The sequence below is a fragment of the Anastrepha obliqua genome, chromosome 1 (assembly GCF_027943255.1).
Source record: "Anastrepha obliqua isolate idAnaObli1 chromosome 1, idAnaObli1_1.0, whole genome shotgun sequence".
Classification (NCBI taxonomy): domain Eukaryota; kingdom Metazoa; phylum Arthropoda; class Insecta; order Diptera; family Tephritidae; genus Anastrepha; species Anastrepha obliqua.
The window spans coordinates 55,140,137-55,158,270 of record NC_072892.1 but is presented as its reverse complement, the minus strand read 5'-3'; the positions used below and the strand labels follow the sequence as shown (position 1 = coordinate 55,158,270).

Genomic DNA, 18,134 nt, shown 5'->3' with positions numbered 1-18,134 from the left:
GAAGCTTAAACAAGGGTGGGGTTAAGGTAGTAGCATACGCCGATTACTTGGTCCTGATGGTCTCAGGACCCTTCCCATTAGTAATGGCTGAAATTTGGAGAGGTCTACACTCAGTAGTTGGGCTGCCCGTAGCGGTCTCAGAGTCAACTCTGACAAACCGGAGTTGCTACTATTCACCAGGAAATACAAGCCTCCAACTTTTGGTGTAATACTTGACTCCAAACTTCACTAGAAACTGCACATAGAAAATCGAGTTTAGAAGGCCAGTATACTCGTAGCCTTCTACGCCTGTAAATCTATGTTCGGCCAATTTTGACATATAGTTGACTAGTTTGGTGGGTAGCTCTTCAGAAGTGCTACAACATCACTAAAGTAGAGAGAGTGCAAAAAACTGCATGTGTGGGCATCACTGGTGCTTTTAGAACATGTCCCACTGCTGCCTTCAACGTCATTCTGCACTTAATTCCTGTGGATCTTCAAGTTAAATCCATTCCTGCTCAGACCACTATTAGGTTGAAGGAGATTGGCCTCTGGAGGCAACTTCCTGTACGACTTAGTAGCATCTCCCCTTCCTTCTCTGTACTTCGCACCGATCTCTCCATCCGCAACCTGGGTTGTGAGGGTTGTGCTGAGGCTATCTTTCCGAGCAGGCAAGATTTCAAGTTAGTATTATTGCATTAAATAAATACGCTAACAGAGGAACTCCTCTTTCTGGGAGCTCTTTGAGTACTTTGGCAGTAATAAGATCAAATCCCTGGGATTTATTTCTGAGATTCAGATTTTTAATGGCAGATTTTACTTCAAATTTAGAGAATTTATATATGGCTGGGTCCATTTGATAGCTTTGTGTTAGTACAGAACTTACGTCTCCTAGGGTACCGGGTGAAGAGACCATTAAGTGTGAGGTAAATACTCTTTTTAACTGCCGGGCAAGTGTCGCTGCTCTTTCGAAGCATTATTTTCCATTCGAAGGGCAGGTAGGTGGAATGTAGGTTTTTTTATATTTCTAGCAGCCTTTCAGAGCGAATACTCAGAATCTGTTGTAGCGCTAAGACTGCTGAGGTGGCGATTAAGTTGTGTGCTTCGCTCATTAACAAGAACTTCTTGAAGTTGCCTTGTGAGTGCATTTAGGGTTTTTTTTATCTACCGGGTGTCTAGTTTGCTGCCATCACTGTTTTTCTCGTAGTTTTTCTTTAATACTGGGAGAAATTTGTAGTGCCTTTTTTGGGAGAGAGATAGGCGGTGTCGAATTTCAAGCAGCTTGTTGTAAGCAGCGGTTTAAATGTTCAATAGCTTCAGCAATATCAATTTCCAATTTTAGTGGGAGTTTTAAATTTATCGGTGAAGATTCTACATAGATATCAAAAGAGATTCCAGTCAGTTTTATTGTTATGGAGGTAACATTGAGCTGGTGTGTTGCCAAAAGGGTTATGAAGCTCAATCTTTATGGGAGAATGGTCAGAGGAGAGCTCGAAGCAGATGGGAGCAAAATAGATCTTTCAGATCACAGTGCAATTTTCGCTCATAATAATAAAAATAAAAAACAAGTATAACCACTGTACGCCTGCTTTGCTTTAAGAGCAAACAACAATAAAAAGCTATTAAACAAAAAAAAAAAAAAGAAAAAAACATTGAGCTACAGCAGCGCATGCACTGTATGGCTTGTTTTGATAATAAAAACACTTCCTTCTGGAAGCTTTGGCCCTTTGTAGTAATTTACTACGCTCCACTTCAGCTGATATCCATTATCACATTTTCTGAGTAAACAAAACTTTTATGACAATGCAATTTTAAAATATTGACTTGCATCTTTTCAAATATTTGAGCAGAACATATTTATCTTGGTATTTCGAGGTTGTCTCGCTTGCACATTAAAATACAGGCATGCAAATATGTCAGTGCTAAGAATTGCATTAATTGCTGCACTTTGGACGTAATATTATATTATATTTAAGCTTACAACTAATCCACTTGCGGCAATTGCATTTAATTACAAGTTTGCTCTCGAATTAAGAATAAATGACACCATATTTGTTTATATAAATAGCACCACCAGATACTGAGTTTATGCTTTTGCCACTGATAACACTGTGTGACAAAAAAAAAATTAAATATACTTTTATGGAGACCTAGCACAACTTGTGGCTATAGAAAAACTAAAGAAAATGGTATAGGAGAAATTTGCAATACACCCCCAAAATCTCATTTTATGGCCATAAAACCGTTTTTCAGTAGGTTGATGTGAAGAATCACTCCTAACTTCGCCAATTTCGATCTGATTTCGAAATTGTTTTTTTAGTTCGAAAGAACAAAAACAAGCCTTTTTGACAGAAATTTATAAATAAAAGTTTTCAATTATGATTATTTGAAATTTTTGTATTAAATTTTAGTGAATATTAGGAGCTGAAAATTTATTGCACCTACATTTCTCAAGTTCCTCCCTGAAAGTGGTGTCATTCGATTCAAATGCTTTTTTTTTGCTTTTCTTTTTTCAAAAAACGGGTCTAGCCTTTAAACTAAAGTATGTCAAAATTTTGATTTTTCAAGTTTCACTATTTTTATTCAAAATATGGCTCTTAGTAATTATTTGTGAAAAATGAGCTCGTCTACATATAAAATCCACCAAATAGCTCTGCTATGTCGTCAGGCGTAACAAAGAAGTGAGAGCCAAGACGACTAAATCTTAGCGTAGCAAAAGCAGGACAGTTAAACAGAAGGTGGTGAGATGATTCCACCTCATCCTCCAGACAGTTGCCGCGTACCATGTCTGGTAAGGGCACTCACAAAGGTTTGGCTAACCTTAGAAGCTCTCTTGCTCAAATCCGCTTTGCACGTGACCAGAGGGATCTCGCGACCTTTAAAGTTTGTGTACTCGCCCAGCGCTCGCTCAGTTGACGCGAAACCCGCCTTTCCGGGAGCAGACTACTGGTAGTCTAAGTGATCCTCTCATTTCGCGAGGAAACCACCTTACAGATTCCCTGTCACCTAATCTGCCCAGTAATCTCCCGCAATTTGTTTGTGATCCCAGGTATCCAAATAAACCTAACATCAAATAATTCGGATCCAATCGAAAAAGAAGTCAGGCATATCCCGTAAAATTTCGAGAGCACTCTCAAGGAGCTTTGAGTCCTATTTATTCGACAGTCAAAGAATAGGCATTTACTCCCTTTGAGCCCTCCAGGAACAGGTTTACAACGTTCTTTACCCAAATGATAGAGTGTTTATTTCTGCATGAGAATTATCGATATCGATAACTACGATTTGAAAGTTGAGCATGACAACTTTGTTTACATTTCTGTGCAGTAAGGTTTGGCAAGTCATCATGAATCGTTTAACGCCCGAACAACGCTTCCATATTGTGGAAATTTATTTTGAAAAAGTAGAAACAAATTTGTTCGGGAAGTTCATAGAACGAAGTGTTGAAGAAGATGCCGAAATAAAGATTCGTCCTCGTTCTTAGCTTGTTGGCCTTTGTCCTTCGACTACGTGAAATATTTTACGTGAAGATCTGGGCTTATAAAAAAGCAGCTCGTGCAAGAATTGAGACCAAATGACCATCGTTCGTGGCCTTTCCGCTGATTGGGCCCATGGAGATTTATTATTTAGATTTATAGGAAAAAGTAGTTAAAAATTGGTCTGATGGAGTGGATATCTGTTCAAGAAATTAATGCTATGAAATTAACTCACAGATTATAATAAAAAAATTAGAATAAAAAATAAATAAAAAAAAAATAATAAAAAAAGAAATTATTTTTTTTTTTATATTTCGAAAGTATAGGCTTTTAACTAGAATGTACTGTGAATATTTTGGAAGGGTATTCCCAGCATTTTGCAGAGCCGTTTTAGCAGGTGGAGTCAGATTCGTCACGCGGCGGCAGCAATGGCCGCATCATTCACTCTCAAAACTTTAAACTCAATTATCTCAAAACTTGTTTTTTCGGCCTGGTATTGTTGTCAAAAAAAAAAAAAAACAAATCATCAAAAGTTTAATAAATTTTTTACAACATCAATGGCTATCACCGTACTGGAATCATATTATTATTTTAGTTATTTCGTATTTTTTTTTTTTATTAAAAAACAATAAAAACCCGATTTTTAGAGTGTCAAATTCAAAACCGCGCCATTTTTTCAATTTTTTTTTTATTCAGTACGGGACATAGCTACAGTCATACTGATTAATAATTTTTTTGGTTTTTGTGTTTCAGATATGTAAAGAGAAGAGCCAAAATGGACAACACCGTCCAGGTCTAATTTTTCGGGAGGGTAACTTCCGAGCCATTTTTAAAACTATTAAAATTAAAAAAAAATTTTCGTATGTAAAAGAAGTTAAATAAAAAGCCTAAGAAATTTAAATATCGTTTTTCATTTTTTTATTCAAAAACTTCCTGAAAATACCCTAAATTTCCGAGCTCTGGACCACCGGGACCCCTTAAGTGCTCAAGCTCTTAAAAAAACACCCAATACTTTAAGGAAGGACAATAAGTTCTTCACTAACGGTTCAAAGTTAACATTGTAATAAAATAAAAATCCCAAACTGTTTGTTTTCTCTGGTGACATGAAAAAAATATTCACCTTGACTGACGTTTAAGCATGGCCAGCTCATTAAAAGCTAAGAGTGCGTTTGCATTTAACTATTCAACTTTTATATATTGGAAAACCCTTTAAAAATATAACATAGCAAATATGAAGTGCTTTTCTAATTTACATACCCATAAGAATACTTGCTTTATTTCATATTTGACATTCCGCAATATTTATATAAATTATACCACCCGAAAAATTACGATAATATATAACAAAATCTAGAAAGAATATAACAAAATCTATTAGTATCTACAAATTCATATCTCACATGTGATTATCTAATCCATCAGCACTTCAACCGAATCAATAGCTCAGGTATGTTAATTAGCGCTCGAAAATTTTACAGGCTCTTCCTCAGTATCAGATACCGAATCGTAGAGCATTTGTTTGTCATACAAAGCGTCCCATTGCGCCAGTTTAGCAGCATCTGGTATTTGCATTACTTGCACCTCATGACTAATATTTAAACCAACATCGGGTTTTGTCTTTTCTATCGGTAGCCATACATTCGGTTTGATCTCAGCACAATTGGGATTGCCCAGTTTGGCAAAGGAGGTGCATATGCCAACCATGCGTTGGATAGTCGTATACTCCGGCGTATCTTTCTCCAACTTGCAAGACTCAGTTAGGTAAAATAAATAGGAGAGATCATCGCCATGCGCCACACCATTCACACAATCATTGCCGCAAAAACGTAAGCGATGGTGGTTGAAGGTGGGCGAGTCGAAATCGAAACGATAGAGGTACGTGACGGCAGTGGCATATTTACTGCGTGCGAGTGCTGTGCGGTGTAGGCCGTGCCAGAACATTTTGTGTGAGCAAAGCTGTTACCAAAACAAAAAAAAGACATATTTCATGAGAAATTGGAAACACAACTCTAACATTTATACTCACGTGCAGCAAATCGAATATGGGATCTTGCTTTAGCTGCTTTGCCACCACCGCGTCCTTCTCTTTGCCAAAGTACATTTGCAGTATGCGTGAACCTTCAGCTTGGTTCCAGCCGCTTTTATGCTGATCTCTTACTTCTGAAGGTAAAACTTTTTCTGGTTCCTGTCTAACTACATCGAGAATGTGTGGATATATCTTCAGGTGTGGATATATAAGCAATCCCTCAAATGAGGTGCCACCCATTAGAATTGGTATGCCATTACTCCATGCTGATTTCAACAAATTCAATGGATCGGTTGGCAGTATGCAATGATCTGATACGTACGGTTCAATAGTCGGTGCAAAGCTCAGTATATGCAAATTACATATTTCTTCCTCATTAAGTAGTGAGTGATCGACCAATTTTCCTGCATCCAAATTTTCTAAATATGCAAGTATTGCGCGGTCCTCGAATGCTCCCTTATAGCCATGATATGTCGCCAGACGGTAAGCCATATCTGTTTGCTGCATATTAGCCCAAAAGTTGAGGGCACAACCAGACATCAAAATCACCTGTTGGAAGAGGCCACGTGCCTGATCGGACAAAGATAAAATGTGTGCACAAGCAGCGCCAGCGCTTTCACCAAAAACGGTGATATTATTGCAATTGCCATTGAAGTGGTAAATATTTTTCTTTACCCACTTAAGGGCGAGCAGTTGATCTTTGAGAGCGGCGTTGCCGGGCACATCAAGTTTCGGATCACTTAGGCTTAGGAAACCTAGAATTAAAGGAGGCAAAAGACAAGAAAAGTAAGAGCTGTTTAAGTATTAAGAAAAGAGTAAATAAAAATAACAAAACAAAAAAAAAATCAGAATTAAATAATTCTTACCCTTCAATTGAAGCGAAAACCTGCGGAATAAATAAAAGAGAGAAAGCGACGCAAATACCAGATCAACGTCTGAAGTACAGCCAGACTGACCTAAATCACTTGAAGTCCCAAAACTTATCGGATAATATAAGTTCTGACTAAACTCTATCGGCGGGATGAGAACACCGATACACTACGACTTTAGTAAGCATCCATGTTAGAAATGAAGACACCGTTTTTTTTTAAATGTATTTATTTCTCAATTCCCTTTTTCGCCCTCTTAGAAAGATACACTTCTCTCAACGCTCCGGCCATTTTTTAATACCTCCAAAAAATAAAATTTGTCGAACTCTCAAAAATACGTCTCTGTCTCGGCGATGACTTCTTCGTTTGAACCAAATTTTTTCCCCGCGATCCTGGGGATCAAGAAAAAGTCGCATGAAAACAGATCGCGTGAATACGGGGGTTACGGCAACAATTCGGGGTGCGATTCATGCAGTTTGGCGGCGACAACTCCGGTTGAATGCATTGGTGCGTTATGGTGCTGAAACAGCATCTTCTTTTTCGCCAAGTGCAACCGTGTCTCCTTCAGTTTTTTGTGAAAGTGGTTCAATAACTCACTGTAATATTGTCGAGTGATCGTTCTTCCTTTTCCTAAAAAATGCATGAGGATGTCACCGTTCGCATCCCAAACCGAAAATTCCTTCGGATCTCGCTTAGATCGCACGAAACACTGTTTCGAAGTTAACAGCCGCATCCGCTTGTTGTCCACCGTGAGCGATGCGACACCCATCGGGTCGACAATTTTTTCATCGCCAACTTATCGTGTAAAATATTAATTGCCATTCTGGTCGAAACACCTATGGCCTCTGCTACTGCGCGCACTTTCGTTCGTCGATCAGCGCTGTAGGTCCCTCCATGTGTGGAAAAACGCACATCACAAGTCGGAGGAGGATATATATGTATAAAAATTATCAAGGCTCTTAAGTGTGGTATGCAATTTTTTTTTATACTTCTACTGTTAACTTGTGTGGATTCGCCTGAGCCCAAACTATAAACGGCAATGAGTGTTGTAAAAAATGTGTGAAACAATAGTTAGATGTTTTGCCACTTGTTCCCCCGATAGTGATTCCGATGTTACCAGTACGACCCGGACTTAAATCCGACCAAGGACATTCGCAAAAAAAATATGGCGAATTTTTTATGCCGTTACTGCAACAGCAGAAAACTTTTATCACTAAAATGCTAAAAATAGGCTTATTATCATATTAGTATGGAGTATGTATGTATGTATGTATGCAATATTATATTGCCAGTGCTGTGTGCTATCAATTTGTTTTATTGCAATATTTTATTGGAATTTTTTATTGCAAAACTAACAGAGACAATCCGGCTGATACAGAATTAAAAGTTCGCTATAGCGAAAATTTTAAGATTCAGTTTTTAATTCTAAATTTTTATTTTTTTATATTTAGATGTCTTTGAACACAAAAGTTCTTTCAGTATGCACACGACCAAATTTAAAAAATTTAATCTAATCAAAAGAAGTAAAAGTGGCGTTTGATGAAAACTGCACTTCACTGTGACAGGGTGACTCGCTGCCATCTGACTTCTTTAACCTGATGCGGGAAAAGTTCATGCAAGTCGCAGAACTCAATCGTTTAGGCACAATTTTTATAAGAGAGAGCAATTGCTAGCATTTGCTGATGATATTGATATCAGTCGATGCACTCGCGAATCGCCCACGTCACTGTTGACAGTTATTGTTCCCAGGTTGTAAGAGACTTCGTTTATCTAGGAACCAACATTAATACCGATACCAATGTCAGCCTTGAAACCCAACGAAGAATCTCGCTAGCCAACAAGTGCTACTTTTGACTCAGTAGGCAATTGAGTAGTAAAGTCTTCTCTCGACGAACGAAACTAACACTCTAGATGGCCCACCCGTTCTAACGTATGGCGCAGAAGCTTCGACGATGACAACATTCGATGGGGCGTCCCTTGGAGTGTTTGAGAGCAAGATTGCCGATTTTTGAACCTTCACACCTGGGTGAAGTCGAATATCGTAGGCGATTTACGACGACCTAAACACAGTGCAGCGAATAAAGATCCAGCAATTACGTTGGCTGGGTCCTGTCGTCTGAAGGGATGCAAATGCTACGGCTCTGAAAGTATTCGATGCGGTACCAGCTGGGGGTAGCAGAGGAAAAGGAAGGCCTCCACTGCGTTGGAAAGATCAGGTGGATAAGGCCTTAGCTTTACTTGGTGTGTCCAACTGGCGCCGGTTAGTACGAGAAAATCGCATAAGCGGCCAAAATCTCATAAGCGGTTATAGTGCCAATTAAGAGGACGATAAATAGGTGTGATATGGCCAATACACATCAGTTGTACGTCCGGGAACTTGCTTCCGAAAATCCTAATTCCACCAAGCATTTGTCGCTTCTTTCAAGCTTCTGCTACCTCGGCTGCATTATCACGGCAGATGGCGAGTAGATAAAGATGTCATATGCAGACTAAACAAACCGAGAGCGGCGTTGCGGCGAATGCACACAGTATGGGCGAGTTCGCAAATCTCCAGGCGCACTAAACTGCGAATATTCAGCTCATTCAGGAAGTAAAACTTGGCTGGTTTCCAACACAATCACACAAAGCCTACAATATTTCGTCAACAAATGTCTCCGCATCATCTGTAGAATATTCTGGCCGAAAACCATCACCAACGACGCGCTGTCGAGATCAACGAATGAAGTGCCCATCCTATGGCAAATCAAACGCAGAAAGTGGCAACTGGTAGGAAGCCGCTTAGATAACCACCAGACAGCATCACGAGAAAGGTACTGGACTGGAACCCACAAGGAAGCAGAGGTCCCGGTCGGTCAAAGAATAGTTGGAGAAGGTCGATGCGGCGCGAGTTAGCAGATGCCGACATCACTTGAGACGGCGCAAACACAACAACACGGAACCATGTACGATGGAAGAGTCTGTTCGAGTATCTATGCTCTCAAGCGGAGTTAACAAGGATATAAAACAAAAATATACACAAGGCGGCGCAAAATTAATCAGCCTATCGGAAGATTTATAATTTTTGCAAATGTTGTCGTTCGTCAATCACATTTCGCACTTTTGAACTAGACAGCTGGAGTATGCAGACAAGCAATAAAGCGTGTGAAATATAATTTTTTTACATTTAATAAAGCTCTTATTAAAAAAGAAAATGATTAATTTTGCGCCACCTATCTCAAGTGCAAAGCGGATCCTACATAGAATGCCTATCTCTATGCGTGCGTTTGACAGCTGAAATGAATTCACAGACAACACTAACAAAGCACAGTAAGAAAGTTGAATACATTTCAACTTTCCTAAGTAAAATGACACAGCTTTACGCAGTCCCACTATCAATAGCCATTAACTTACCCAACGAGGAGAGCCGATAGTTCAAGGAAACAAACACAACATCTTCACGCATAAGGTAATCCGGTCCATGATGATCGCGAGCTGCACGACCTGTGTGAAAAGCGCCACCATAAATCCAAACCATTACGGGCATTTGCTTAGTTACATTAATCTAAAATTGTTCGCATGAAAGCAAAGCAAGAAAATTACAGGAAATATTACTGCACTTGAATTTGTGGTACTCCTTGCTAACACTAACATTTTTCGTGAACACATTCAGGTATAGACAGTCCTCGCTACCCTCTATTTGACCAGTTATCGAATTCTTTTGCACCGGCTTAGGTGGACTTTTAGTGCCGTCAAGTGTCTCTTTCCAATTTCCAAAGGGTACAGGTGCGCGAAAACGTAATTTTCCAACAGGTGGTTGTGCATACGGAATGCCCTCAAAGCTGTAATACGTATCGCCATAGACAGTCTCCCGCTTCGCACCGCGGATGCGGCCTTGGGGCAATTGCAATTCCACTGTCTCTAAAATGCCAGAGCTGGTGGTGTGTGATGTGAACATACAGATGCATACATATGTACGTATGAGAATTAATAATTGTACTGGATATTAAAGTTCAAATTATTATGCAAAAATATTTATCACACTTACTCTGTTGCCATTTTTCGAAGATATGAGCGTAGCGCGTTAGCAGTGGGCAGTTTATGCAATTTGTTGGTAAATCTTTAAACTCTGCAAAACATTGTTTTGAATTGTTAAGTGTAGTTGTTTTTTCTTTTCAATTTTTTTGTGATAATTTAAAATTTCCAAATTAATAATTTTGAGTATATAGAGTTCGACGGTTATAGGCCGTAACTTCACTTCACAATTTTTTGACGAATGCTAAGCAATTTCCAAGATCGACAACATTAACAGCAGCAGCCTTGCCACATACAAAAAAATACAAAAACAAAGGAATTTCATGATGGACATTTTAAAAATGCTTAACACGACCAAGAAACAAAACCACGTTTTTAAAAAACTGCGCTCAATATAAATAACAATATTTGAATTTCAAACTAACTAATTAAATACTCGCCATTAAAAAAATGAATTGAGAACGAGGAAGGAAACACAAAAAGCAAACATATAAAAAGAAATTAGTGACGCCAGCAAAGCACTTTATTCGAAAAACAAAAAAAAATCTATTATGTTTTAAATTCCCTTTTTTATTTGTTCAAAGAAACATTCATTTTTAATAAAGCAGTCTGCTTTCTTACCAAACCTGTAATACTTGAATCCCGTACGAGTATACGCAGAAAAATTTCCGCTATTACAACAGCCTAGGAGTATATGAAGTACTAAATTATTAAACTAATTAACTAATCTAAAGGGCTATTGATATATATTAGCTGCTTTTGAGTGCGCTGGAAGTTTGTATTGACATAAAAGCTATTCTAATCAGTCGTAAGCATTAGGTAAAGAAGATTGCATGCGTGTGTGTATGTGTTTAAGGGCGAGAGAGAACGTCTCTCAAAGTAAATGTCAGTAGTGAATAATTCCTAGACCATACCTTGTTTTATGCCATTTTTGACATTTTTCAAGTGGACAGATCTACAATTTTAACCATGGATACCTACACTATAGAGCACCACGTTAAAATTATGAATTAAAGTAAAGTACTCATTAATTTTAAATTAAACTTTTTATGAAAATTGTCGATCTTGAAGAAAAATATATCGCGAAAATCGAGAAAATTGGAGAAAAAATTTGAAGAAACTGGTTCAACCGAGAATAGAAAAAGGACTGACAGACGAGACTAAGTTTTTTGAAACGTGGTTTAGTCTATGTGGATAAGCCAACAACAGTTCCAACGCTGAAAAGCAACATTTGGATCGAGATTGTTGAACTCAATGCGATAATGTGTGAACGAGTTTTGAAAATGGGTCCATGGTCGACATTTACATATTGAATCCTTGAAATATACTTGTTGTTTGAATAAAAATAGTTAAACCTGAAATATTCTAAATTTTTCCATGTTTTGTTCTAACATATCTAGGCGCGTCTTTAGAAATAGCTTTTTTACTTGTTCAATACCACTAAAGTAAAAACTTTGACGATTACGAAAAAAACAAGAGTCTTAGGCCAATAAGCAACAAAACTGTTTTTGATTCTAAAATATACATACATACTTATAATATAATATATATTGTTATAAAAAAGCCATGATTCAATAATAAAAGGTTTGCTCAGTAAGCAGCTTTCTCGTTCCCTCTTGACAAATCAGCTCCCTTAGCAATACACTTGGTTGCTAGCTTTACAAATGTTTAGTAAAAGTGGAGGAAAAGTAAAATTTGTAGAAAAAACATTTCATTTTCAAAATGGTCTGCTTACGAGCAACAACCCGCTAAAGAGTTTTTATCGGTATGGCCAGGACTATGGTAGTATGACATGGAATACATACCGCTTAAGTCAGGGCATGAAAGAGTAATTGAGATAATCCGAGATCGATAAAAGGAGAATTAAAAAAACTTTATTTCTTATGATGTGGTGATTTAAAAGGAATTCATGTTTTGAAAAGAGCATTTCCCAAAGAGTTACGACAGGGAGAATAATGGGATAGTGCTGACGCAATCGATAACATTGCAGACCTCATTATAAGAAAGTTGGTATTGACGGAACTTGTTTCCAATAATAATTAAACCGTTCGTTGTTTGCTTACATTTAAGTAAAAGAATACCTTTTTGCTACCATTTTTACCAAAAAGGATTTAATTTATTCCCCTTTATTCACCTTCTTAAGGCCGGCGGGCCAATTAGATGTCCTAAATTCAGTAGTTTTCGCGAAGCGTTGTAGGATGAGAAAAAAAAACAATTAGCCAAATGAAGTTTTGGGGATAGTTTAATATATATGTAAGCCGAGTTATCAATAGATTCCCAGAGCGCCTTGCCACTGAAGTATCCAAATTCTGTACAAGATACAACTTGCAATTTTCATCTGAAAACAAAAAAAAAAAAAGATTATTAATTCTGACGTAATTATTTTCGATGTGAACTAAGAAAATTGGGAAAAACACGTAAAATTCGAGTTTTTGGGGAAGGTAGAAAAAAAAGTGGTTTTTCAAGGAAAAAAAACTCTTCAACTGGGTAAAAAAGTCGCTTAAAAAAGTTTTTGGATGTTTTTTTTAGTTCACATAGAAAAGAAAACAATACTGAAGATAACGCATTTTCAATGAAATGGATAGCTAGTTTAGTTTTTTTGCAATCGTGTACATAAATTAGGTAAAATCATGAAAATGAAAAGCCGAGAAACAAACACTTACAGAGACGTACACAGAAACAATACACTACAACAATAAGCGCACGGTTGCTCGACGCCGCACTACGCTCGGCTCTGTAGCTTTGTATAAGCTTTCCTCAAGCAGCAGCAAAAATTATGTTGTCCAACGAAAACTCTTTTTTACGAGAAGAACTCCACCCTTTCCTCAAACAGCAGTCATCTTAACTCATTCTCGTTTTGGTACCTTTTGTTGTCTTTTTTAATTTCTTATCAGTATTTGAATTTCCTGAATTTACAATAAATCAAAAAACTAAGAAATCATATTTTTCTCTTTTCCACACTTCAAAATATTTTTCCAGATTTTCACTGAACACAATCTTATAAACACTTGCGTTGTTCCAGTACTCACCTCAGATAAAGTCAGAGGAACACCCCAACCTTCACTTTTCCGAGCTCGATAAATTTTCCAGGCTGGGCAGAGGTCTTACACGTTACCCTATACACAAATAATAATTCCCGAACAGTCACAAATTAGAGAGAATCCGACAAGAAATCCTTTTCGGACCATAGTTGGATTCTCTTCGATATCAATCTGAAGCTTGAGAAACTGACCCCATATAGAAACCCTAGAAGAACAAACTGGCACATATTCCGTAGAGTAACCCAGTCTAAACTTCAACACATAAATAAAACTATAACCTCAAGAGAAGACTTAGATGAGAAAGCAGGAGCATTCGAAGCTTCGTTGACGAAAAGACTTGAAGCTTCATGTCCCGCCACATATGGCAAAACAAGCAATCCTACCTGGTGGTATGAAGATTTAAGTCAACTCAGGAAAATGACAAGAGAAATCTTCAATATCTGCTACAAACACAAGTACTTCAAACCCTACAAAGATTGCCTTAGGGAATACAAGAAAGCTATCAAAGAGGCTCGGACAGAGAATTGGAGAGATTTTTGCAGTTTCATCGAATCGACCAAAGATACGGCCAGACTAGGTAAGCTTTTATCCAAAGAACACTCCTGCCCTTCTTTCTCGAAAAAAATAACGGATAATGGACAAAACCCTCGGCCGACACAATAGAATATCTTATAAATACACACTTCCCAGGTAACACAGAATACATTGAAAAACAATAGAAGCAGTGTTCCAACGTCCAACCTGTTATCCAATACAATCAATCAAATCGTATCCCAAGATAGAATACTATGGGTGATGAAAAAATTGAACCATACAAAACAGCAGGACCAGACGGGATACTCCCAGCCAAACTGTGGAACACTCGAGAAACGACGATTCCTTAGCTGGAAGTCTTTTTCGGAAAAAGCCTTATGCTAGGGCATATTCCAAAAAGCTGGAAGAGAGTTAAGGTGATTTTTATCCCCACAGCTGGTAGACGCGGTCATGATACAGCGAAAGATTTCAGACCCAACAGCTTATCCCCCTTTATTCTCAAAACTTTCGAGCAATTGTTGGATGTATATCTCAGGAAGAAGATTACAGACACAACGATTTCACCATATCAACATGCCTACCTCGAAGAAAAATCCACAAAGACAGCTCTTTATGAGGTTGTAAGTACGATTGAGAGGAGCATAGAATACAAACAATACTCACTAGTTGCTGTTCTCGACATAGAGGGGACTTTAAACAATGTTAGCTCAGGATCCATAATTGAGGCTCTTAATATGTTAGGCACAGACATAAGTCTCAACGAATGGATAGAGAACATGCTTAAAACTAGAATAATCATCGGTGAGGTAGGCAGCAGCACGGTAAAACGCTATGTCAACAGGGGAACCCCTCAGGGTGGAGTCTTATCCCCTCCTCTGTGGTTACTAGTTCTCAACAATATACTTACCAAATTCAACCGAAGGGGAATTAAAGTAGTGGCGTACACGGACGACATAGTGCTAATGATTTCAGGAGCTCTGGTATTACTCAGCAATTGGGCCACGGACTGTGGTTTAAGTGTAAACCCGAGAAAAACTAAACTGATGCTATTCACTAAGAAAACCAAGTTATCAAACTTTAATCTCCCAAAACTAAACGGCGTTAGTCTAACGCTAACCCAACAGGCAAAATCATAAGGTGTTATCCTAGACCCCAAACTCAGCTGGAAGTCCAACGTAGAGTATAGGGTAAAGAAAGCGAATATAGCACTTTACACGTGTAAGAGAATGTTAGATAAAAAATGGAGTTTTCAACCAAAACTATCCAATTGGTTTTACACAGCCATTGTAAGGCCAATACTAACATATGCGGCACTAGTCTGGTGGCCTGCAATAGAAAAGAAATACAACAAAACTAAGCTGAACAAGATACAAAGAACAGTATATATCTTAACTACAGGAGCGCTTAGCACCAGTACTACTGAAGCGCTCAATGTACTAACTCATCTGCTACCATTAGATTTACACATTAAAACAATCGCTTCTTGCAGCGTGGCGAGACTCAGAGACATAGGAAGCTGGACAACAAAGTCGTACGGTCACACGACCTCAACTTTAAGAAAGACCTTACGGTACGTTTTCCACCGAGAGCCGAATGGAGCAAAAGGAAGATGATTGAAAGATACGATATCGAAATGTATACCGATGGTTCTAAGATGAACTGTGGTGTGGGAGCTGGCTTCCATTCGGAGCCGCTCAACCTATCTCAGTCAATTCGTCTTCCTGACTATGCCAGCGTGTTCCAGGCAGAACTGTTGGCGATCAGGGAAGCATGCAAATCACTAAAACCCTACAAGGAAGTTGGTGCAAGAGTAGCTATCATCTCAGAGTCAAGCAGCTATAAATACCTTAGACTCCAACTCCATTTCATCCAAACTAGGCTAACAGTGTAGAGAGGAGCTGGACATGTTTAGTTATTGGCTTGAAATCACTTTGAACATACAGGGTAATGAGATAGCGGATGAGCTAGCAAGAAAAGGTTCAACACTAGAAATAGCAGAGGCGGTGGCAGTCACCACCCCACTCAATACCTTAAAATTATCCATTGCTTCACACTATCTTGCTTTAGCCGAAAGAAGATGGAAGCAACAAACTAGATGTACTACAACAAAAAACACATGGCCGTCATACAAAATCCAAAGGACGAATGATCTGTTAGGATGCTCTCGGCTAAACATCTCATGCATCACTGCAACCCTTAGAGGCCATTCGAAAGTACTGGATCATGCAGCTAGACTCAAATCTACCCTTCAATCCTATCTGCAAACGCTGTCAAGCGGATGGGGCGAAGCAAAGTCTTTTCTACTACTTATGTGAATGTCCAGGGCTAGCTAGGGCACGACTCCGCTCCTTTGGTAAGCCTTTCTTGCAGCAAATTAATGAGACCTCAGACATCGAGATAAAGACTTTGCTATACTTGGACCTCACTAAATGAATTGGACTTAGAACAAAAAATTATACGAGGACGATGGTAGTAAAACAGTACTGGTCACTGATTAGGTTTATTTCAGTGGAAATGCTCAACCACTTCAAAAACAACAACAACATCAATGACTATCGCCCGTACTAGAATAATATCATTATTTTAATTATTTCGTATTTTTTTGATTAAAAAACTAAAAAAAAACGATTTTTAAAGTGCCAAACTATTTATTTTACTACGGGATATATGTATGTAGCCAGAGTAAATTAAATAAAAAGCCTAAGAAATTTAAATATCGTTTTTCATTTTTTTATTGTAACAAATATATTTAAAAATTCAGTCGTTTTTCGCGTTGTGATGAACTTTACGGAGAATGGCTCAACCGATTTTAACCAAACTTTGCCACATTGAAGAGACACATGTGAAAAAGGTTTGTGTTTTGAAATTTTAAGAATCGGATACCAGGGTCTCGAGAAATAGGCCAAAACGTGAACCCGGTAACCCTAGGATGTGTTTGTACAATATGGGTATCAAATGGAAGCTGTTGGTGAATGCTTTAGTACAGAGTATTTTTCATGCCGCTACGTGGCTGGGGTCTCGAGATATAGTTCAAAACGTGGACCTGGGTAACCTTTGGTTGTGTATGTACAATATGGGTATCAAATAAAAGCTGTTGATGAGTGCTTTAATACGGGGTAATTTTCATACCTATTGATGACTAGGGTCTCGAAATATATGCCAAAACGTGGACCACCCGTGTTTTTGCACCAAATTAAACCAAACTTACACACTTATTGAAAATGGATTTCGTAAAGTTTGGTTGTAATTCGGAACACCGGCAACGCGTACAGCGTTCTTTTGAACCAGCCATAATGTCGTTTACTTTTTTAACGCTTGGGGCGGAACTGAACTGTCAAATTGACAGTTTGAGTTACAATGTGTCAATATTTCTTTCTCATTTGGTCGCCATAAGGAGAAGACGTAAGTGCAAAGTGTAAACAGTTTTTGTGAATTTTTTTGGAGTGGATTTTGGAACAGTGAATAATTTCTTACGAAATTTGAGACTTTAATGTGTAATCCGAATGTTCAAATGAAATTATGTTCTGTGGATTTATTTTTTCGGTTCATATGCGATAAGCTACGATACACCATGAGTGAAAAAAATGGTAAAAAAAATGAAAAAATAGAAGAAATTGTTAAAGGATGTAAAAGAAGAGCACGAAAAATGCGTAACTTTGATGAAAAAATTAATAGTCTTATCATGCAAATTGTCAACAATTTTCAGAAGAAAAGAGATGATTTAAGAAAATCACAACAAAATAAAATAATCCTGACCATGTGGACTTGGGCTTTTAAACACATATGCATCGAAAATATAATCCACAAAATTGAAAAAAAAACATGTTTTAAAATCTCAGAATACCATAATTACAATCATGTTTATTACAGTACAAATGCCAAGACAATCACGTAATCATATTGGTCGTTCGACAAATAATAATAGGCGCATGAGAAATGCCCGGAATAACGCGACATCAGAAGAACGTCAAGAACAAAATGAAGTAGTCAAACGATTGAGGAATAATGTTATCCAAGCAACTATTTTAATTGGCAAATTCAAGAATGAAGACGTTCTAATACCAAGAATTCCAATGATTCCACCTGAATTGCCATTTGAATTCAAGCGTTTGCAACTGCCCATTCGTTTAGCATTTGCAATAACTATCAATAAATCACAAGGGCAAACTTTAGAAATATGCGGGATGAATTTAGAAGAACC

General features: G+C 38.0%; 1 protein-coding gene across 2 annotated transcripts; it reads right to left on the bottom strand.

Moving 5' to 3' along the window:
• Window positions 1-4,723: 4,723 nt before the first annotated feature.
• Window positions 4,724-11,059, bottom strand: LOC129245207 (esterase B1-like). 2 transcript variants are annotated; one of them, XM_054883245.1, is made up of 6 exons: window positions 10,994-11,059; window positions 10,372-10,452; window positions 9,976-10,258; window positions 9,738-9,888; window positions 5,479-6,233; window positions 4,724-5,408 (listed from the first exon to the last, which is right to left on the bottom strand). In XM_054883245.1, exons 2-6 carry the CDS (start codon window positions 10,380-10,382, stop codon window positions 4,905-4,907), a joined length of 1,704 nt encoding a protein of 567 aa, XP_054739220.1. In that variant the 5' UTR covers window positions 10,383-10,452; window positions 10,994-11,059; the 3' UTR covers window positions 4,724-4,904. The 2 variants fall into 2 exon arrangements, with proteins under 2 accessions (XP_054739220.1, XP_054739227.1); XM_054883252.1 differs by having other exon boundaries at window positions 10,980-11,030.
• Window positions 11,060-18,134: the final 7,075 nt, after the last annotated feature.